This window comes from Danio rerio, chromosome 4, assembly GCF_049306965.1.
Source record: "Danio rerio strain Tuebingen ecotype United States chromosome 4, GRCz12tu, whole genome shotgun sequence".
Taxonomy (NCBI): domain Eukaryota; kingdom Metazoa; phylum Chordata; class Actinopteri; order Cypriniformes; family Danionidae; genus Danio; species Danio rerio.
The window spans coordinates 8,677,663-8,699,687 of NC_133179.1; the positions used below are offsets into that span (position 1 = coordinate 8,677,663).

Consider the following 22,025-nt stretch of genomic DNA (forward strand, 5'->3'; position numbering starts at 1 on the left):
GACAGTCTACTAATACTCAAATGGACTATCAAAATAAAGTGCCACCGTGTGCACTACTACTAAGAAAAGTTTATTATTTAAGTGAAGTAAACTTAATTTTTTTAAGTTGAAACAACAACAAAACAATTTACAGTGTGTATCTCGTGAAATATGCTTAAAAATGTTCTTTTACTCTAGTTTGGAAAACTTCAAATGAAGAACATTGTACTGTATGTCGTATAAGTTACATTACTTTTTTAAATTTGAAATTCAGATGGTTTAAAATAAATTTGCATTAAAACATTTACAAAATAAAAAACAAAAACAAACAAAAAATGAAATCAAACCTTATTTTTTTATTTTCAGAAAAAGAAATTCTTTCTTGGAAACTGAAGGATAAAAAAGGGAATAACAAGTAAATTACATAACATTTAACATTAAAAAAAGTATAAGCGTATTAACGTTCATCCAAAAATGATAATTGTAACCAATAAACATCTATAATAGAAAAAAACAAAAACTATAAAAATTGATGGTTACAGGTTTCCAGCGTTCTTCAAAATATCTTCTGTTGTATCTAACAGAAGAAAGAAACTTCAGCAGGTTTGTGACAAGTGAAAGGAAAATAAATGAAGACCGAATGTTCAGTTTTGGGGTGAACTGTCCCTTTAAATTCTAGAATATCTCTTTATTTCAGAAGTTATAGTGCGTTGGTGCCCTTTACATCATAGGACTGGGTCTGCTGGAGTCCACTTACTGTGAGCCGCTGTTTTCATAAGCAGAAACAACAGCCGGAGCTCAGGGCAGATAGAGAGAATAAATGCAGAGGAATGGAGAGAGAAACAGACTGATAAGACACTGCTGGAAAACACAGATCTCCACCCTGAGCTCAGGAGCTGCTCCACACACACACACACAAACACACACACACACACACACACAGACTGCATTTCTCTCTGCTTATTATTGTTTCCAGGACAGATAGAAACACACAGGGAGATAACGTTTATCAAAGGACAGAGGAGTACTGATTGTGTGTGTGTGTGTGTGTATGTGTGTGCGTGTGTCTATTGTGAATTTTGCATGTCATTTCTAAAGCAATTTTTGGGGACTATGAGTGTGTGTGTGTGTGTGTGTTTCTATTGTGAACTCTGCATGTCATTTCTAAAGCAATTGTGTGTGTGTGTGTGTGTGTCCTGGGTTAATGCCGAACATTGTGACCCAGTTTATTGAAGTGGCCCCCCAGTTGTCCAGTTTTGAATCACTCTATCCTTATAAAACCCAGCAGAACACACTCATAAATGAGGACAAACTGTGGACCTTTTAATGTCAACACTATGTTTTTATAGAAGGCTACTATGGTCATCCAAATATTGTATTTTCCACTTAAGGACATATACTTGAATGTCCAGAAAGGAGAGTTTGAAATAAGATTAGTTTAGGTTAAAAGAAAATATACACTAACCGGCCACTTTATTGGGTACACCTTACTAGTACTGTGTTGGACACCCTATTGCCATTAGAACAGCCTTAATCCTTCGGGGCATAGATTCATCAAGGTTCTGGAAATATTCCTCAGAGATTTTGGTCCATATTGACATGATAGCATCACACAATTGCAGATTTGTCAGCTGCACATCCATGATGTGAATCTCCCCTTCCACCACATCACAAAGGTGCTCTATTGGATTGAGATCTGGTGACTGTGGAGGCCATTTGAGTACAGTGAACTCATTGTCATGTTTAAGAAACCCAAAATGTGCCTAGAAGATTTCTCCCACACTATCACACCACCACCACCAGCCTGAACTGTTGATACAAGGCAGGATGGATTCATGCTTTCATGTTGTTGACTCCAAATTCTGACCCTACCATCCGAATGTCGCAGCAGAAATCAAGACTCATCAGACCAGGCAATGTCAATCTTCTATTGTCCAATTTTGGTGAGTCTGTGTGAATTGTATCTTGTTTCCTGTTCTTAGCTGACAAGAGTGGCACCCTGTGTGCTCTTCTGCTGCTGTAGCCCATCAGCCTCAAGGTTGGACGTGTGTTCAGAGATGCTCTTCTTCAGACCTCGGTTGTAATGAGTGGTTATTTGAGTTACTGTCTATCAGCTGGACCCAGTCTGGCCATTCTCATCTGACCTCCGGCATCAACAAAGCATTTGCACTCACAGAACTGCCGCTCACTGGATTGTTTCTCTTTTTCAGACCATTCTTTATAAACCCTAGAGCTGGTTGTGTGTGAAAATCCCAGTAGATCAGTAGTTTCTGAAATACTCAGGCCAGCGGTCTGGCACCAACAACCATACCAGGTCACTAAAATCAGCTTTCATCCCCATTCTGATGCTCTGAACTGCAGCAGATCGTCTTGACCATGTCTACATGCTTAAATGCATTAAGTTGCTGCCATGTGATTGGCTGATTAGAAATGTGTGTTAACAAGCAGCTGGACGGGTGTACCTAATAAAGTGGCCAGTGAATGTAAATCAGATCATAAACAAACAATGTTAATGTAACTTTGTAAAAAAAAAACAGATTAATAAATAAAGAAAAGCTTTTCAAACCAGTTTCATTAATTACAAGTTGGAGCATTTTTAATTCACTATTAAGTACACTTGACTTTAAATAAACTCATGTTAAATCGTACTTTAAACTGTAAACTCTTCTATATTTATGACACAATTTATAATTATTTTCTGTTAAAAAAAACATAGATCTATATATATTTACGTTACGTGCAACTACAAATGTTTAGAAATACAACTGTGTGTATGAGTAACTTTTTCATTTGAGGACGTTCATGAATGTCCCTAAAGGGACGTGTGCTAGATTTAGCTCCCTTTTATAGGGACAACATTACCCTCAAACTACAGAGAGTCCACAAACACTCATGTCATGTAATTTCTCCAATGACAAGCCACCAGAGCAACATTTTAGATCATTCACACTTTCAGGAAACATAAAGGACGTTTGGTGGCTTCATGGCACAGAAAATGTAGGAATTTTGTGTAAACATTTCCTGTTCTCTATCTCATCTTTCTCACACACCCTCACACACACATATGGTCACACACGGTCACAGATGATGATAGTATGAGTTCCTGAAGATCAGCGTCTCTCTTGGGTTCCATTATGACTTTGCACAGTCTAGTATTCTGTGTGTGTGTGTGTGTGTGTGTGTGTGTGTGTGTGTGTGTGTGTGTGTGTGTGTGTGTGTGTGTGTGTGTGTGTGTGTGTGTGTGTGTGTGTTTTATGCTGCTACCCTAAAGACCAGTTTTCTACTCTAAACCTGCTTTCCCGTCTCACGGAGGTCTCATTAGTTTCTCATAACTTTGTCTAAAATGTATGGAAGCAAAAACAATCTTTATCGCCAATTTTGATTGGATACTGCTCTATGGTTCCATGAAGAACCTTTAAAGGGATAGTTCTCCCAAAATGTTGTCATTATTCACTCACCCTTTGTTCTGCTCAACACAAAAGAATATATTTTGAAGAATGTTGGAGACTGATAGCCATTGACATCCACAGTATTTGTTTTTCGTACTATGAATGTCGATGGTTACAGGTTTCCTGCATTTTCCAGAATGTCTTCTTTTGTGCTCGAAAAATAAAGAAACAATCCCAAACTGCTTTGAATCTGCCATATTATATTGAGTATAATTAACTGTAAATATATGTAATCTTAGAAGAAAGTTGCAGGTTCGAATTTCAGCTGGGCCAGTTGGCATTTCTGTGCAGAGTTTGCATGTTTTCCCAGTGTTTGCATGGGTTTCCTTCGGGTGATCTGGTAAATCTCAGTCCAAAAACATGCGCTATAGGTGAATTGGATGAACTAAATTGGCTGTAGTGTATGAGTGTGTGTGAATGTGGGAGTGTATGGGTGTTTCCCAGTACTGGATTGCAGCTGGAAGGGCATCCGCTGCATAAAACACATGCTGGAATAGTTGTCGGTTCATTCTGCTGTGGCGACCCCTGATAAATAAGAGACTACGCTGAAGGAAAATGAATAAATGAATGAATATTTAACCCTTGTGATGCATTCGGGTCTGTTTTAAAATCCATAAACTACTGATGACTCATGCTGCACTCTCTCATTTTGCCCAATCAAATGCTTTCTATAATTCCCCGCCCCCGATACAAAATCCATCTGACCTTCTTCTCTCTATAATATTAATCTCGTTCTCCTCTGTGTTCCCACTTCAACCTTCCAGTAAAGGTCTTCTCCTGTGAGTACAGTAAATCTATACCACTATAATTTCTTCATGATGGCAAGAAGAAGGACGTCAGTGAAAGTTATGAGTGAAAACACAGTCACAGTTTAACAGAAAACACATTTCCATGTCAGACCCCCTGTAGAACTGCAGAAATGGAGGATTGAAGTCAAGCAGAAAGAGTGAAGGGTAGATAAACCCGGCTTTGCCTTCAATTTTATGAAGCAATATTTAGCAGATGTTTTTAAAGCAACTTGAATGAAGAGAACTATACAATCAGACCAAAAAAAAGCACCGATATATGACAAATTGTCAGTTTTTATGTTAGAAACAGTTTTGCATGCATCGGTTTTGAGATTTTGGGCTTTATAGATTTTCCAGCCTGATCTGGAAGTTTAGTGGCTAATTCATATGAATTCATTCTAGTTCAATTGTATGGAAATGTAAAGTTGGGCGACACGGTGGCTCAGTGGTTAGCACTGTGGCCTCACAGCAAAAAGGTCACTGATTCGAGTCCCGGCTGGGTCAGTTGACATTTCTGTGTGGAGTTTGCATGTTCTTCCCGTGTTTGAATGGGTTTCCTCCAGGTGCCCTGGTTTCCCCCACACTCCAAAGATGTGCTATAGGTGAACTGAATAAACTTAACTGGCTGCAATGTATGTGTGTGAATGATGGATGTTTCCCAGTACTGGGTTGCAGCTGGAAGGGCATCCGCTGTGTAAAACGTGCTTGATAGATTGGCAGTTCATTCTGCTGTGGCGACCCCTGATGTATAAAGGGACTAAACCAAAGGAAAATAAATGAATGAATGAGTAAAAATAACACAACATATATTTGTTCCTTTCAGCTGTGATGCTGTAAATAAACTATTATCTGGCTAATCTGCTCAGAAACACCTGTCACCTGCTCTGTCTTCCTGCCTCTGTGAGTCTCCAGTTCTGCTGTTATTGTGTGTGTCCGTACTGTGCAGGAGCTTGGGAGTGTGTGTGTTGTTTTCACAGGCAGAGGAAGGGGTTTGTGGATGAACTGTGTGGCTGACTTCATCACAATTTATCATGCGGATGTGGCCAAACAGAGGCTGAGAGTAAACACAATTCACATGGCGAAATGGTGATTTAAAAGAAGAAAAAAACTACATTGCAACTACATTGTTTTGCAGTGTCTTATAATGATTTTATTTTTATTGGTCATGTGAGTGTTGTGACAAGTGTGTCTGTATGTTAAGGGTAGGTTTAATGCATAATGTCTATAATAATACTTATTCTAAAAAAATAACTGTGTATAAACACAATACAATAAGCTATGTAATGTCTCCATTTAGATCAACGGTCTCAAACTCAATTCCTGGAGGGCCACAGGTCTGCACAGTTTAGCTCCAATACACATCTGCTTAATAGTTTCTAGTGGTCTGGCTGCGTCCGAAATTGCCTACTACTCAAGGTACTGTATTTGAATTTAAATGTACTACTCGGCTGTTAGAAAAGTACGTTCTATACAGTGTGAATGGAAGTAGTATGACTGGAACTTGGAGGTGCTACATCCACCATGTTTTCATTTATTTATTTATATTTTTATTTTGATCTTAAAGCAACACAGAGCAATATAAAAAGCAACAACAGCTATACAGACAGAAAAGAAAAGGCAAACAAAACAAAAAAGGGACAAAAGACAGAATTTTTTTTTTTTTAAATCCATCAGTTCCTCCAGTTTTATATATAGGTTAACAATGTTACACATATATTTCTAGGCCAGTGGGAACGGGTACACAGCCAATTCATTCATTCATGCATTTTCTTTTCGGCTTAGTCCCTTTATTAATCGGAATGACCCGCTTACTTATCCAGCACGTTTTGATGCAGCGGATGCCCTTCCAGTCGCAACCCATCTCTGGGAAACATCCACACACACTCATTCACACTGATACACTACGGAAAATTTTGCCAACCCAATTCACCTGTTAGGGTTCCACTCTATCAATTTGTGTTGGGGCAACTTGAAGGAATTAAGACTTATTACACATTTAAGTTGATTGAACATAAAACAATTAAGTTGTTGCAAAAAAAAAAAACTCAGGAACTGTGTTGTTTCAGCTCATTTTAAATAAGTAATTAAAAAAATGCAAACATAATTTTTTGAGAGTGCAGCAAGCAATTTTTGTTTTTAAAAGATGTCTAATAGACGTCTAAACATAGTCGTCTTGGCCAAAACAAGGTTAAATTTGGGCTGTCAGTGAAAATAGACATCTCATAATAGGCCAAGTCAACTAGACAAGTCATCAAATAAACAAAAATGAATGACTTCAGATATAAAGTCTGTCTAATCAGTCTATTTGACGACTAGTTTTGGGCTATTCTTAGATGTCTATTAGATTTACACTGACAGCTCAAGTTTTGCCTTGGTTTAGCTAAGCTGTCTGCATTTAGATGTCTATAAGACGTCTATTAAACAGAAAATTGTTTGCTGGGTGTACTTAACATCACAAAATCTAAATCTTTGGAGATGTGCTTATGTATAAAACTAGACTAAAAAAATATGTAAACAAAGTTTTTAAGAATTTGCAAAAAAAAAAAAAGAAAGAAAGAAAATGCTGCGAGGGGTAGGTTTTAAGGTTTGGGTAGTTTTAAGTTGAAAATGTATAAATATCTAAACAATAATGTACTTATTGTGCCCATTTAGCTAAATAAATGTGTGCGTGCATGCTGTGTATGTGTGTAAGGTCACAGGGTTTTTCAGGTGTGTCATCTGCCTCAGGCTCAGTGGGCGGGGAAAGGGGCGTATCTGAGCTCCTCCTCCACATTGCCCCTGTTTGATATGAACTGAAGATGTTCCACTGTTATAGCAACTGTCATCATAAACATAGCGTGACCCTCGTCCAATCTAAACAGCCCTCAATCCCTTCACTTAGACGGAGAGAAGAAATCTGTTACCGCACAAATGCAGACGTGCTGTCAGTGATAAAAGGCAGAGTTTTATTGGTTTATACAGACTAAAAGCATCCATGTGTAGCCTGTTAAACACACTCTCAAAATGCACTTATATTTTCTGAATGAGTGAATAAACAGCAGTTGAGGGTCAGGCTTAGTCTTTACTTTTGTTTATTAAAGTGATAAACTATGAGACCTGTAGTGCCCTAATGTTTTTTTTAAACAATTATTACATAAGACAAAGGCATTACGCAATATAAGTTGCTTCATTGCAGTGAAAATGTATTTATTAGCAAAATAATTTCAGCTAGTTTGTCTAATTTTGCAAGCAGTCACACACAAACAAAGCCCAAAAAGATTGTAGGTCATCCTCTATAGAATAATGGTTGAGTGAATAATTCAGTGACTCACCATGAAGTTGTGTCTCATTTTAAAGGCAGTTTTCAGCCTTATGCATCTCTGAACCTGTCCCATTTTCATGTCTGTCCTAAAGTGCAATGTTAACAGGTAATTTCCTTCTTTGCAATGTAATGCATTTATAAATTTAGAGCCTATAAGGACAATCATTCATTTTCCTTCGGCTTAGTCCCTTTACACAACAAAAAATGTCTGCAAAATTGTTGCAAACAATTTATTTGTGTTAAATTTAAGTAAACAAATTCAATTTAGTAATGTTTAACTTAATTTGTTTGTTTAAATCCAGCCCAAACAAATTGTTTACAACCACTTAACTTAAAATATTTTAGTAAATTCAAGGAATCATCTTTAAATATTTTTTTCAGTGTACTTATATACATATTATTTTTCAGGTGTTTTATTTTTAATAAATTAGCAAAAATAAAAAAAATATATATCTTTTTTCACATTGTCATTATGGGGTATTGTGTGTAGAATTTTGAGGAAATAAATGAATTTAATTCATTTTGGAATAAGGCTGTAACATAGAAAATGTGGAAAAAGTGAAGCGTTATGAATACTTTCTGGATGCATGAGCCCTTGTCTTAAGACTGTAGGGGAAACCGGAGCACCCTTCTTGAGCTTCTTTGCGCTTCTATATGCACATTACAGGGACAATTGCATTCTCAGTCATTTTAGTGTGGATGAGCAACTTTTAGGAAATGATTGGAAACAATATTGTGGACATGAAGCATTGTAATGCGAATTCATCCACATTAGAGATAGCCTCAACGACTTATGTGGGCAACAAATGCAATCTTTGAAGAGTTCAAAACGAGAAAGCAAAACAGTCTTACAATTAGCTTTCAAATAAATCAGCGTGTTTGAACAACTTGGAGACTGCACAATGTAAAGTCTTTCATTTAGATGTAATTTAGACTCAAATAAAGTCAAGTCACTTGTCGCCACCTACTGGTAGTGATTAAAACATCATTCGAAAATCTGTACCACGTTTTTTCCTAGTCATTCTGCAGTTTAATCTTGTACATTTTCATTTCTGAGCCTTGTATTTGATTTCCAACTAAATGATCTGTCCTTTTAGACATGAATAGGCCAATATAAATGTGAAATACTGCCCCTGTCAGAGGATCACGATTGATTATAAAACTTCAAGTGAATATGTTGCAATACCTCATGTATTTTGAGCGCCCTACAGTTGCTGTGGAACAGAGGTTTACTGTATCTAACATTCCCAGAATACTCTGGGCCCCAAATGTCCTGTCAACACATTCCTATAGCTCCACTTGCACTCTGATTGGCTACAACCTCATTGCACCTTCATCCTGACTGGCTAGGATGTCTTTGTACCTTTATTCTGATTGGCTCACATCAGAAAGCTCTGAGGTGACATATGCTTTAGCAGCTCTGTTTACATGGATCTCCATTTGCAATGACAACAGTGTTAGCGGATGTTGCAATGCAGCGGCGCCTTGACAGATCTGACATATTCTTACGTAACTGATTCTGACATTTCTTCACATTAATCATATTTTTATTGCACAGATTCATAGCTCAGGTCAAAGTTTGTGCTGTATGTTTTGAAAACAATGCTAGGGAGTGCAATATAAAGAAAGTTTGCGTTTAATAGATGCTTTAAAGATCATTTTTGCATAGCTGACGCAGGTCAGAGAGTACAGTAGTTTTTATTTCCCTCTTTGTTTTCCCAAAATGTTTAAACCGGTTCTGAATCTGTCATCACATTGTGTTGGCATGTAAGAACACAGAACGGCATTAAAAGACTTGTAGTCATAAATTTGCAGAAATGTGGATGGGGTAGAAACAGAAAGACCTTTGTTTACAGCACAGCTTCATACCGCACAGTAAAAAGAAATGGATTTTATGAGAGTCTTTCATAACTAATAATGCCTTCGGGGACAACATCGCACCAGTGCTTCTTTTGTTTGAAAAATATAATTTGACCATCGTTGTAAGTAAACAGAATTTATGCCCGGCTTTTTAGGGTGGCGGTGTTGGATTAAAGCCGGCATGACATCAAAATTTCATATGTAGTTTTTGTCATTAACAATGCATCTGTGCACTTTAAGCAAACAGCATAACCTTCGCTCCCCCTCGAAGGACTTTTCTTTATTTCTGGTCACATGGAAATCCTTTAGGGCAGGGCTATCAGTGGGTGACTTGTTTTGACTCTGAATTCATCCATTCATCAATCTTCCTTCGTTTTTGTTAGCAATGACCGCCTTTCAATAATCCAATCAGTTCCCAAAGAACAAAATCATGCACCCCGCTCTACAATTTTTCTGAGTACAGCACTGTTTCAAGAGGATGCACATCACGATAGCGGAAAAAAGAGTGACTCTAAATGTGTTTTACACAGAATCCATAAACTACGGTTGCTGCGGTGATTTATCAAAACACATGAAGGGTTCAGATGCAAAAACCTCTAAGTGCTTTTTGAAATTCAAATATTTCTCAGTCTCCAATATTTTTGTTCTGTTGTTTATCTTTAAAGACAATGCAGATAACCTATTTTTGCCATAAAAGTGGATTTACTGAACAAACACACAGGAGCTTGCAAAAAAATGCTCATTTTAGAAGAAAATTTCAGATGGCATTTAGAGGTTTTTGCATCTGAACACTTCACATGCAAGAAAGCACAAGCAAGTTAAGAAAAGGCAAACTAATTAAAAAATTGTGCTGCAAATTCTCACAATGCAAATAAATTGGGAAAACATACCATGCAGTAGAAAAGTTGCTTTATATTACAAAAGGGTTTTTTTTTTTTACAGTGATGCCACTGAACACAGATCCTCAAATCTGTCCTGCGAGAGCCAATTTCCTGCAGAGTTTATCTGAGGATGCTAATCAATATCTTCAGGACCATTTAAAAAAATGGCGAGTTGGGGATAGAGTTAAGCCTTTTTTAAGCCTTTTGCAAAATGAAAAGGTTATTTGGATGATTTGCATTGAGACCAATAACCTTGATTTTTAAGCATGTAGCTGGTTTGTTTTGTTAAGTGTGTGTGGTATATACTGTATTGACATACAAACAATGGTTCTTTATGGGCCCTAAAGAACCTTTAATCCATAAAGAACCTTTTACAACAGAACCAAAGGTTTTTTACATTTACATTTAGTAATTTAGCAGACGCTTTTATCCAAAGCGACTTACAAATGAGGACAAGGAAGCAATTTACAGAACTATAAGAGCAACAATGAATAAGTGCTGTAGGCAGGTTTTAGGTATGTAGAGTGTAAGAAGCAAAACTTTAGTCTTTTTTTTTTTTTATACAGTTTGCGGTGGAGCCAGAGAGGCAATTGCAGATTAGGAAGGAAAGTGGAGACTTTTAGATTATTAAAATGTATTATTAAATTAAAGCAAATGGTTATTGGAACGTATTAAGAACTGTAAAGTCGACATGGTGGTAATTATACAGCATTTATTAGTTCAACATTTACTAATGCAGTATTAACATCCAAACTGATGTTTTTTTTACATCAGTTAATGCAATGTGAGTTAACATTAACTAATGGCATGATGGTGCAGTAGTTACCGATGTCGCCTCACAGCATGAAGCTCCTCACAATTCTCCCCATGTTCAGTAGGGTTTCCTCCGGGTGCTTCGGTTTCCCCCACAGTAAAAGGCATACGGTATCCCCCGTAAAAGGCATGCGGTATATGTGAATTGGTATAAGCTAATTTGTCCATAGTGTATCTGTGTATGTCCTGGTCCTCCAGGTTGGGGGTTGAGCGTTGGGTTAATGACCCAAATTGTAAAAACTAGATGTTGTGAAACACCAACATGGTGCAGCTAAATATCAACTTCGATACATAAAAAGCCCTGTGAGTAGGTAAGTAAAGTTCCACTAAGAACTGTAAAAGTATATAATACCAAAGAACAAAAACAAACAACAACTGTGGTTGCAGACATTGGGTGAACACGAAAGAAGACAGTTTGAAGAATGTTTAAAACCTGTAACCATTGACATTGATGCATAGTGGAAATACCACTGAAGGCAATAGCTCCCAGTTTTGAATCTTCTTTCATATATCTTTCTTTGTGTTCATTGTATAAGAAAGAAGCTCAGGTTTGGATTGAGAAGAGAGAGAGAGTAAATCCTTAAAGAGGTATCATGTAAAGAACCCAGAGTTTCTATGGCATCACTGTAAGGACTTTAAATTTCTATAGGTGGTTTGAATGTTTACCCGGACACCCCTCCCCCTCCTCATCTGCACATGTTATGAGATGTGGTCGCCCAGAAAACAGTAAGAAGACGTTGAACATAAAAAAGCAGTCATTTGTTTGAGCGAACCTCCTTGCTCGTCCCCATTCGCCATTGGCCCAGAGAGCAGCCAATGAGAGTGAGGGAGGTGGACTTCCTGTGGGCCAGTGAAACACTCCTGACCTCCACCGTCATGTTTATTTGAAGAGGAAAAAAGGAAAACGCTCCCCGTCATTAAGGAAAACACTGAGCCTGTGCGTGTGGGATTTGGATGTGTGCCTGCTCTCTGTGTTACTGCGCTCTGATTGGCTGACAGGACTGTCTAGAAAACATGTCACATGTATGAAGCGTGCTTGTATTGAGGGGCAGGATGGTTGAACATTGAACACTTTGTCCTGATGTATAGAGTTTCAATAAGACGTCTGCAAGAGTTTTACACTATTGATCTTATAGCCATACGGTCACATATGTAGATGCAGTCTCTCTCAATCAACATGTCTCTAACGGGTCTTGTAGACAGTGACAAAGACATGTTATGAGAGCTGTGATCAAAATGTGAACACAGAAAGTTCGCACTTGATAGATAACAACTATGATATGAGCAAAAGTACTTCCTACAATGGTTAAGAATAAAAATCTACATGTAACATCAATGTATATAACATTTATTTATTATTAGAAGGCTGAATAATATAAGAATATAACTAGTATTGAATTAATGCTTATTGTAATGCTATGTTTTCTTGATAAATTTATATTATTATCGCTATCATTATTATTATTATTTAATACTGCTAGTATTTATACTAAAATAGTTATATTTACAATACTTAAGTACTTAAGTTATTACTAAATTATATAATATATCTTTTTATATCTTATAATATTATATAATTTTTATTATTATAATTTTTAAATTATTATAATCATTATTTCAAATGACTACTATTGCTACACAACTACTGCTAATTTATCACAATTATTAACTTTATTAATAATTAAAATGTTTAATACTACTACTACTACTACTACTACTAATAATAATAATAATAAATAAAAATAATAATTTAATAATAATAATAATAGTAGTAGTAATAATAATAATAATATTAATTTAAATAATAATAATATTAATTTTATAATTATAATTTAATAATAATTAAATTACAATGTTATAATAATAATAAATATTATTCTTATAAAATTATTACAATTATTATTATAGAAAATATTATTATTAATAAAAATATTTTATTATAAACTTATTATTATTATTATAAATGTTTATTATTATTATTCCACAATTAAAGTTAATTATTATGATAAATTACAAGTAGTTGTAGTAGCAATAGTAGAAATAATGATGATGATGATGATGATGATAATAATAATAATAATAATAATAATAATAATAATAATAATAATAATAATAATAATAATAATAATAATAATAATAAATAAATAAGCAAACACAATCAACAACAATAATAATAATAATTATACTAATTTTGCAGTAACTGAAAGTGTAATTAATTGTTAAATGCAATTACAGTTATATTATTACAGTAATAAGGCTAAAATGTAGCCAAGTTTAGTGTTAAATTCTAAACATGAACACTGCTGTGCAATGGTGAAAAAGATAATATAACGATCTCTAGCGCCCTCAAGTTGTTTCCATAAATGAATGCTAATGTTTGCAAAATTCATAGAGAAATGCAGCCATCTATCGGTAAAAATCTGTAACTACAGCGTTCATTTCATGACTCGTTTGTGCATTATTAGTGCCTTCTTTTAACAACTAACCTTAAAATATTCATATAGTTTTACGGCGCCTGTCATAAAACAGCCCTGGATCATACGCTGGCCTTCACAAACATCAAATATCTATATGAAACATAAACACCTTTATATAGCTGTATGTATTTTTGTATTTTTATTTTAAGATATTTTTAATATCAATTATAAAATCTTAAAATATTATTTATTTTAATTATCAGGATACACATAATAATACACATGCATGCTAAAATGCTTTAAACAGACATGCATGTGTAGTACTTGTGCTTTAAATAATCTGTGTGGCCTTATTATTTTTGTTATTGTTGAAAAATAAAACATTTGACTAGGGTGTTTGATGAGAGCAAACTCTGGACAAAATGTGCTCAGTGTTTTTGACATTTAAAGGCATTCAGTTAGCATTTTTCCCCATCTGCACTGAGAAGTTCCCTCGCTTTGAAGGATCTTATCTCACACGGTACAGATGTTGCTGGAAGCTGCTGATACTTCTCTTAAAGATGAGGGAAGATGGCCTCTTTTTTTCTTCAGTGACATCATGTGCTTAAATCAGCATATTGAGCAGCAAATCTACATAGAATGATTTCTGAAGGAACGTGTGAAACTGAAGACTGGAGTAATGCTGAATATTCAGCACAGAATCACAGGAATAAGTGACATCTTAATATGTAAAAGTCATTTTCTTTTCAGCTTAGTCCCTTTATAAATAAGGGGTTGCCACAGTGGAATGAACCGCCAACTTATCCAGCATATGTTTTACACAGCGGATGCCCTTTCAGCTGGGAAACATCCATACACTCTTGCATTCACAGTCACACTAATTTAGCTTATTCAATTCATCTATACCGCATGTCCTTGGACTGTGGGGGAAGCCAGAGCACCCGGAGGAAACCCACACGAACACATGGAGAACATGCAAACTCCACACAGAAAAGCCAATTGGTCCAGCCGGGACTCAGCGACTTTCTTGCTGTGATGCAATCTTCCCACCCACTGCGCTACCGTGATGCCTACTGTATGTAATAAACTATTAATAAAAATGCTTTTCTTACTAAGAGGTTTTGTCCTGTTTCTAGTCCAAACATCAAAAAAAAAAAAAAAAAAAGAACAATTTGGTCACACTTTATTTTGATGGTCTCTTTTCCTGAATTGAAGTTACATTGCATCTAAATGTTAACTAATTCTCAACAGATTAGTAGTAGACTGTAAGGTTGAGCTTATGGGGTTAGTGTACGTTTCCATGTATTTGCAAAGTTTCTGATAGTCAATTAAATGTCTGTTGAAGAAGCAGTGTTGGCAGATATTAAGCAGACAGTCTACTAATACTCAAATGAGATGTAATTGGCATGCAGTTGCAATGCAATATTAGTCAACAAAATGTGCAATAGGGACCATCAAAATAAAGAGACAAGAAATTTCTAGACAAGAAAATATAAAGTAAATATTATCAGAAATAATATGTCAAAATTAAGCGAGTTATTTTCTTAAAACAACAAAAATAATCTGCCACTGGTGTAAGAAAAATAATCTTATTTCAAACTGAAAACTAGATTATTTTGCTTACCCTATTGGCAAATGATTTTGCTCGTCTCAGACACTATTTTTTTTTACTTTTCTAGAAAATGCTTCTCGCTATAAAAATGTTTGGATGTCTGGACTAGAAATAAAACAAAAACTCATCCACACACTCATTCACACACACTCATACACTACAGACAATTTAACCTACCCAATTCACCTGTACCGCATGTCTTTGGACTGTGGGGGAAACCGGAGCATCCGGAGAAAACCCACACCAACACAGGGAGAACATGCAAACTCCAAACAGAAACACCAACTGAGCCGAGGCTCGAACCAGCGACCCAGCGACCTTCTTGCTGTGAGGCGACAGCACTACCTACTGCGCCACTGCCTCGCCACATTTTGTATAATACAATTTTTAAAATAAAAAAAATGTTTACATTAAAATATTACATTTTTTATTTAATTTATATAAAATCTTTTTTAAAACATGTTAGTTATGATTAATTTTATTAAATACAATAGTAACACTTTACAATAAGCAGCTTGTATTAGTTTATGTTAATGCATCTACTAACGCGAACAAGCAATGAACAACACATCGATCATTCATTTTCCTTTGGCTTAATCCCTTATTTATCAGGGGAATGAACCATCAACTATTCCAGCATATGTTTTCACGGGGCGGATACCCTTCCAGCTGCAACCCAGTGCTGGGAAACACCCACACACATACACTACAACTAATTTAGTTTATCCAATTCATCTATAGTGCATGTCTTTGTACTGTGGGGGAAATTGGAGCACCCGAAGGAAACCCACATCAACAAGGGGAGAACATGCAAACTCCACACAGAAATGCCAACTGGCCCAGCTGGGACTCAGCAACCTTCTTGCTGTGAGGCGACAGTGCTAACCATTGAGTCATTGTGCCACCCCACTTAGTTATTGTTTGTCGATGAAAATAAAGTCATTTATTGTTAGTTCATGTTAACAAGGTGCATTAACTGATGTCAAAAAGCACGAGTTTGGATGTTAATAATGCATTAGTAAATGTTGAACCATGATTAATAAATGCTCTACAAGTATTGCTCATCATTAGTTCAAGTTAGTACATTAACTAATGAAACCTCACTGTAAAGTGTGACAAATACCAATGAATTGAATCAGGTATTTTATTATAGTTTTAAATGGATTTTCTTTCTCTCTCAGCCAACAGAGCCTCTGAACATGAATCATTACGCCACTAAGAAGAGTGTGGCGGAGAGTATGCTGGACGTGGCTCTGCTGATGGCCAATGCGTCTCAGCTGAAGGCCGTACTGGAGCAGGGCCCAGAATTCAGATATTACCTTACCGTCATCATCCTCATCGGCGCTTCACTCTTCTTCCAGGTGCTCGCCGGCGCCCTCTTCGTCAACATGGGTAAACGCCAGATCTATCATGCAGAGTCAAATGATTTACATACATTTTAGAATGACCATTTCAGTGATGTGACATAATAAATCATATTCAAATGTGTACCATAAATTTAATGCTGATCATGGAAGCAGAAGGAAATGATTTTTTTAAGTATATTAAATGCTTACTTTAACATAATGATTTGATTTTATAAAACCTCAAATTAACAATAATATTTAATGAATAAATATGAAGCTGAGGTAGGAAGCTGGTATTTATTTACCATAAATAAGTGTGTGCTTTGTTAAAAGCGTGTTATTATAGCAGACAAATGTAATAAAATATTTATCTAATTTTTATAGTTAATTTTTTATTTTATGTATTCATTTTGTGATATAATTCAATATTATTCATGTTAAAATAAACAATATATATATATATATATATATATATATATATATATATATATATAATTACATTTTTATTATGTATACATTTTTAACTTTTATTTTATTTAAATCATTTGCGATACTTGTTAATTTATTTATTTATTAAATTAAAATTTAATGAAAAATATTTATTTTTCTACAATTTTACCCTAAATCTTTCTTAAATTAACTTTTTTTTAATATCCTAACAAATATTCTAACAAACATTTGATATAAATCAACTTATTAAATTAAATTAAAATGTTTTCATACAATTTTACCTAAAATAATTCTAAATTAACATTTTTTAAATAATCTAACAAATATTCTTACAAAAATGTGATATAATTCAACAATAAATTAAATAAAGTTATTTTTTTTTTCATACAAATTTACATTACAACTTTCTTAAATTAACATTTTTTTAAATATTCAAACAAATATTTTAACAAATTCAATTTTAGTAGGGTGATATTTTATATTTAGTGATTCCTTTTGATAAAATCTCTATTTTCCAGCTCGCAAAAACCTGAACAACGTGGCGAATCAGAGGAAGCTGGACATCATGAATAATGTGGCCACGGGTTTGGTGTTTCTCACCGTCATCATCAACATCTTCATCACTGCGTTCGGCGTGCAGAAGACAGGTCTCTATCCTAAGCAGTAAATAATCTGTAAGGAGAATATAAACCAATGTTCAAAATGCAAGCTACATAATAACAACCACGGATGTGTAATTAGACTGATGAACGTTTCTTTCATTTGCTTTCAGAGTCTCAGTAATGGACATGAAATAAAGACACATTCTTCAGTCCAGCCAATCGTCAAAGACTTCCTTCTGCTTTTGATATTTGTTAAGCTATATAGAAAACATATTTATTTCACAGAGGGCATTACATTAGAGTCTCAATATCATATTAAAAGCCATTCATGTATCATAGACGTCCAGAGGAAAAACTGCAATCACATAACATTAATGCATTATTTAAGTGTGATATATTCATGCTGACTGTAACCAAACAATAAATGTTTATCATAAAAGACTCCACTGTCTACTTTGTGTGTGTGGTCACTGAATATATTATGTGTCATATTAGTCTTTATTTTCTTATTTGTGTATGTATTTATCAAATTTCTAACTGCGTGGGGTTTTGTGTGTGTGTATCTATATATTAAAATCACTTTACTGTTTTTATTAATTGCGTATACAACGTGTAATGTTTTGGCTATATATATATATATATATATATATATATATATATATATATATATATACATAAATAATTTATATAAATAATATATAAATAATTTTAAGGTCACTAATTATCTCCTATAAGCAGTATATTTTTCAATGGTCTACAGAACAAACCATCGTTATAAAATAACTTACCAAATTAACAAAATAACAAATTACCCTAACCTGCCTAGTTAACCTAATTAACCTGGTGAAGAATTTACATGTCACTTTAAGCTGTATAGAAGTTTCTTGAAGCATATCTAGTCTAATATTATTTACTGTCATCATGGCAAAGAGAAAATAAATCAGTGTCAGTCTGTCTATCTGTATATCTATCTGTATATCTATCTGTCTATCTATCTATCTATCTATCTATCTATCTATCTATCTATCTATCTATCTATCTATCTATCTATCTATCTATCTATCTATCTATCTATCTATCTATCTATCTATCTATCTATCTATCTATCTATCTATCTATCTATCTATCACACACACATGACCTTTGACCTATAACCTAAACAACAAATAAATGTCAATCATGTCGTTACACATTTTTAATGTTTTATTTCCCACCTATAAGAAATAAATTGATGTCATCCACCTGTAGATACGTAGATGAAGAGGCGCCCTCTAGTGTACCTAAGGTGATAATGGTCTGTGTTCGAACTGGCTAAAATGTGTAATGACGTTAGCCGTTTCAAACATAACAGGGGGCGCTAAACTGCGGTTTTCTCTGTGTTATTATCTATGAAGTTTAACAGAGTAAATGAATGTTCACAGTATGTCTGATAATATTTGTTTTCTTCTGGATAAAGTCTTATTTGTTTTATTTTGGCAGTAATAAAATCAGTTTTAAATATATATATATATATATATATATATATATATATATATATATATATATATATATATATATATATATATATATATATATATATATATATATATATATTATAATTTTAAGGTCACTATAATTATCTCCTACAAACAGTATATTTTTCGATGGTCTACAGAACAAACCATCGTTATAAAATAACTTAACAAATTAACAAAATAACAAATTACCCTAACCTGCCTAGTTAACCTAATTAACCTGGTGAAGAATTTGCATGTCACTTTAAGCTGTATAGAAGTTTCTTGAAGCATATCTAGTCTAATATTATTTACTGTCATCATGGCAAAGAGAAAATAAATTAGTGTCAGTCTGTCTATCTGTATATCTATCTGTATATCTATCTGTATATCTATCTGTATATCTATCTATCTATCTATCTATCTATCTATCTATCTATCTATCTATCTATCTATCTATCTATCTATCTATCTATCTATCTATCTATCTATCTATCTATCTATCTATCTATCTATCTATCTATCTATCTGTCTGTCTGTCTGTCTGTCTGTCTGTCTGTCTGTCTGTCTGTCTGTCTGTCTGTCTGTCTATCTATCTATCTTTCTATCTATCTATCTATCTATCTATCACACTCATGACCTTTGACCTATAACCTAAACAACAAATAAATGTCAATCATGTCGTTAAACATATTTTTAATTTTTTATTTCCCACCTATAAGAAATAAATTGATGTCATCCACCTGTAGATACGTAGATGAAGAGGCGCCCTCTAGTGTACCTAGGGTGATAATGGTCTGTGTTCGAACTGGCTAAAATGTGTAATGACGTTAGCCGTTTCAAACATAACAGGGGGCGCTAAACTGCGGTTTTCTCTGTGTTATTATCTATGATGTTTAACAGAGTAAATGAATGTTCACAGTATGTCTGATAATATTTGTTTTCTTCTGGATAAAGTCTTATTTGTTTTATTTTGGCAGTAATAAAAGCTGTTTTAAATATATATATATATATATATATATATATATATATATATATATATATATATATATATATATATATATATATATATATATATATATATATATATATATATATATATATATATATATATATATATATATATATTATAATTTTAAGGTCACTATAATTATCTCCTACAAGCAGTATATTTTTCAATGGTCTACAGAACAAACCATCGTTTTGTTAACCTGGTTAACCTGGTGAAGAATTTACATGTCACTTTAGGATGTATAGAAGTTTCTTAAAGCATATCTAGTCTAATATTATTTTCTGTCATCATGGCAAAGAGAAAATAAATAAGTGTCAGTCTGTCTATCTGTATATCTATCTGTATATCTATCTGTATATCTATCTGTATATCTATTTATCTATCTATCTATCTATCTATCTATCTATCTATCTATCTATCTATCTATCTATCTATCTATCTATCTATCTATCTATCTATCTATCTATCTATCTATCTATCTATCTATCTATCTATCTATCTATCTATCTATCTATCTATCTATCTATCTATCTGTATATCTATCTATCTATCTATCTATCTATCTATCTATCTGTATATCTATCTATCTATCTATCTATCTATCTATCTATCTATCTATCTATCTATCTATCTATCTATCTATCTATCTATCTATCTATCTATCTATCTATCTATCTATCTATCTATCTATCTAATTAACCTGGTGAAGAATTTACATGTCACTTTAAGCTGTATAGAAGTTTCTCAAAGCATATCTAGTCTAATATTATTTACTGTCATCATGGCAAAGAGAAAATAAATCAGTGTCAGTCTGTCTATCTGTATATCTATCTGTATATCTATCTGTCTATCTATCTATCTATCTATCTATCTATCTATCTATCTATCTATCTATCTATCTATCTATCTATCTATCTATCTATCTATCTATCTATCTATCTATCTATCTATCTATCTATCTATCTATCTATCTATCTATCTATCTATCTATCACACACACATGACCTTTGACCTATAACCTAAACAACAAATAAATGTCAATCATGTCGTTACACATTTTTAATGTTTTATTTCCCACCTATAAGAAATAAATTGATGTCATCCACCTGTAGATACGTAGATGAAGAGGCGCCCTCTAGTGTACCTAGGGTGATAATGGTCTGTGTTCGAACTGGCTAAAATGTGTAATGACGTTAGCCGTTTCAAACATAACAGGGGGCGCTAAACTGCGGTTTTCTCTGTGTTATTATCTATGATGTTTAACAGAGTAAATGAATGTTCACATTATGTCTGATAATATTTGTTTTCTTCTGGATAAAGTCTTATTTGTTTTATTTTGGCAGTAATAAAATCAGTTTTATATATATATATATATATATATATATATATATATATATATATATATATATATATATATATATATATATATATATATATATATTATAATTTTAAGGTCACTATAATTATCTCCTACAAGCAGTATATTTTTCAATGGTCTACAGAACAAACCATCGTTATAAAATAACTTAACAAATTAACAAAATAACAAATTACCCTAACCTGCCTAGTTAACCTAATTAACCTGGTGAAGAATTTACATGTCACTTTAAGCTGTATAGAAGTTTCTTGAAGCATATCTAGTCTAATATTATTTACTGTCATCATGGCAAAGAGAAAATAAATCAGTGTCAGTCTGTCTATCTATCTATCTATCTATCTATCTATCTATCTATCTATCTATCTATCTATCTATCTATCTATCTATCTATCTATCTATCTATCTATCTATCTATCTATCTATCTATCTGTCTGTATATCTATCTATCTATCTATCTATCTATCTATCTATCTATCTATCTATCTATCTATCTATCTATCTATCTATCTATCTATCTATCTATCTATCTATCTATCTATCTATCTATCTATCTACCTAATTAACCTGGTGAAGAATTTACATGTCACTTTAAGCTGTATAGAAGTTTCTTGAAGCATATCTAGTCTAATATTATTTACTGTCAT

The 22,025-nt window shown here is 33.7% G+C and overlaps 1 protein-coding gene and 1 long non-coding RNA gene across 4 annotated transcripts in view; one reads left to right on the plus strand and one right to left on the minus strand.

Moving 5' to 3' along the window:
• The window catches only part of ninj2 (ninjurin 2), a 40,089-nt gene extending 22,147 nt beyond the window's left edge, over positions 1 to 17,942 (plus strand). Inside the window, exons 2-4 of one of the 2 annotated variants that reach the window (XM_021475146.3) lie at positions 16,282 to 16,492; positions 17,415 to 17,543; positions 17,669 to 17,942. In XM_021475146.3, the coding sequence (XP_021330821.1) occupies positions 16,282 to 16,492; positions 17,415 to 17,543; positions 17,669 to 17,679 (351 nt within the window). In that variant the 3' untranslated portion in view covers positions 17,680 to 17,942. Of the gene's footprint in view, positions 1 to 16,281; positions 16,493 to 17,414; positions 17,571 to 17,668 lie in introns of both variants that reach the window. The other variant, NM_001327823.1, reaches the window with a different exon arrangement.
• LOC141381588 (uncharacterized) overlaps positions 1 to 22,025 on the minus strand; it is a 57,194-nt gene that overhangs the window by 32,649 nt on the left and 2,520 nt on the right. For both annotated transcript variants that reach the window (XR_012401884.1, XR_012401885.1), the window contains exons 3-4: positions 17,497 to 17,568; positions 16,425 to 16,505 (exon numbers count right to left, since the gene is read on the minus strand). This is a non-coding gene — a long non-coding RNA (uncharacterized lncRNA). The remainder of the gene's footprint in view (positions 1 to 16,424; positions 16,506 to 17,496; positions 17,569 to 22,025) is intronic.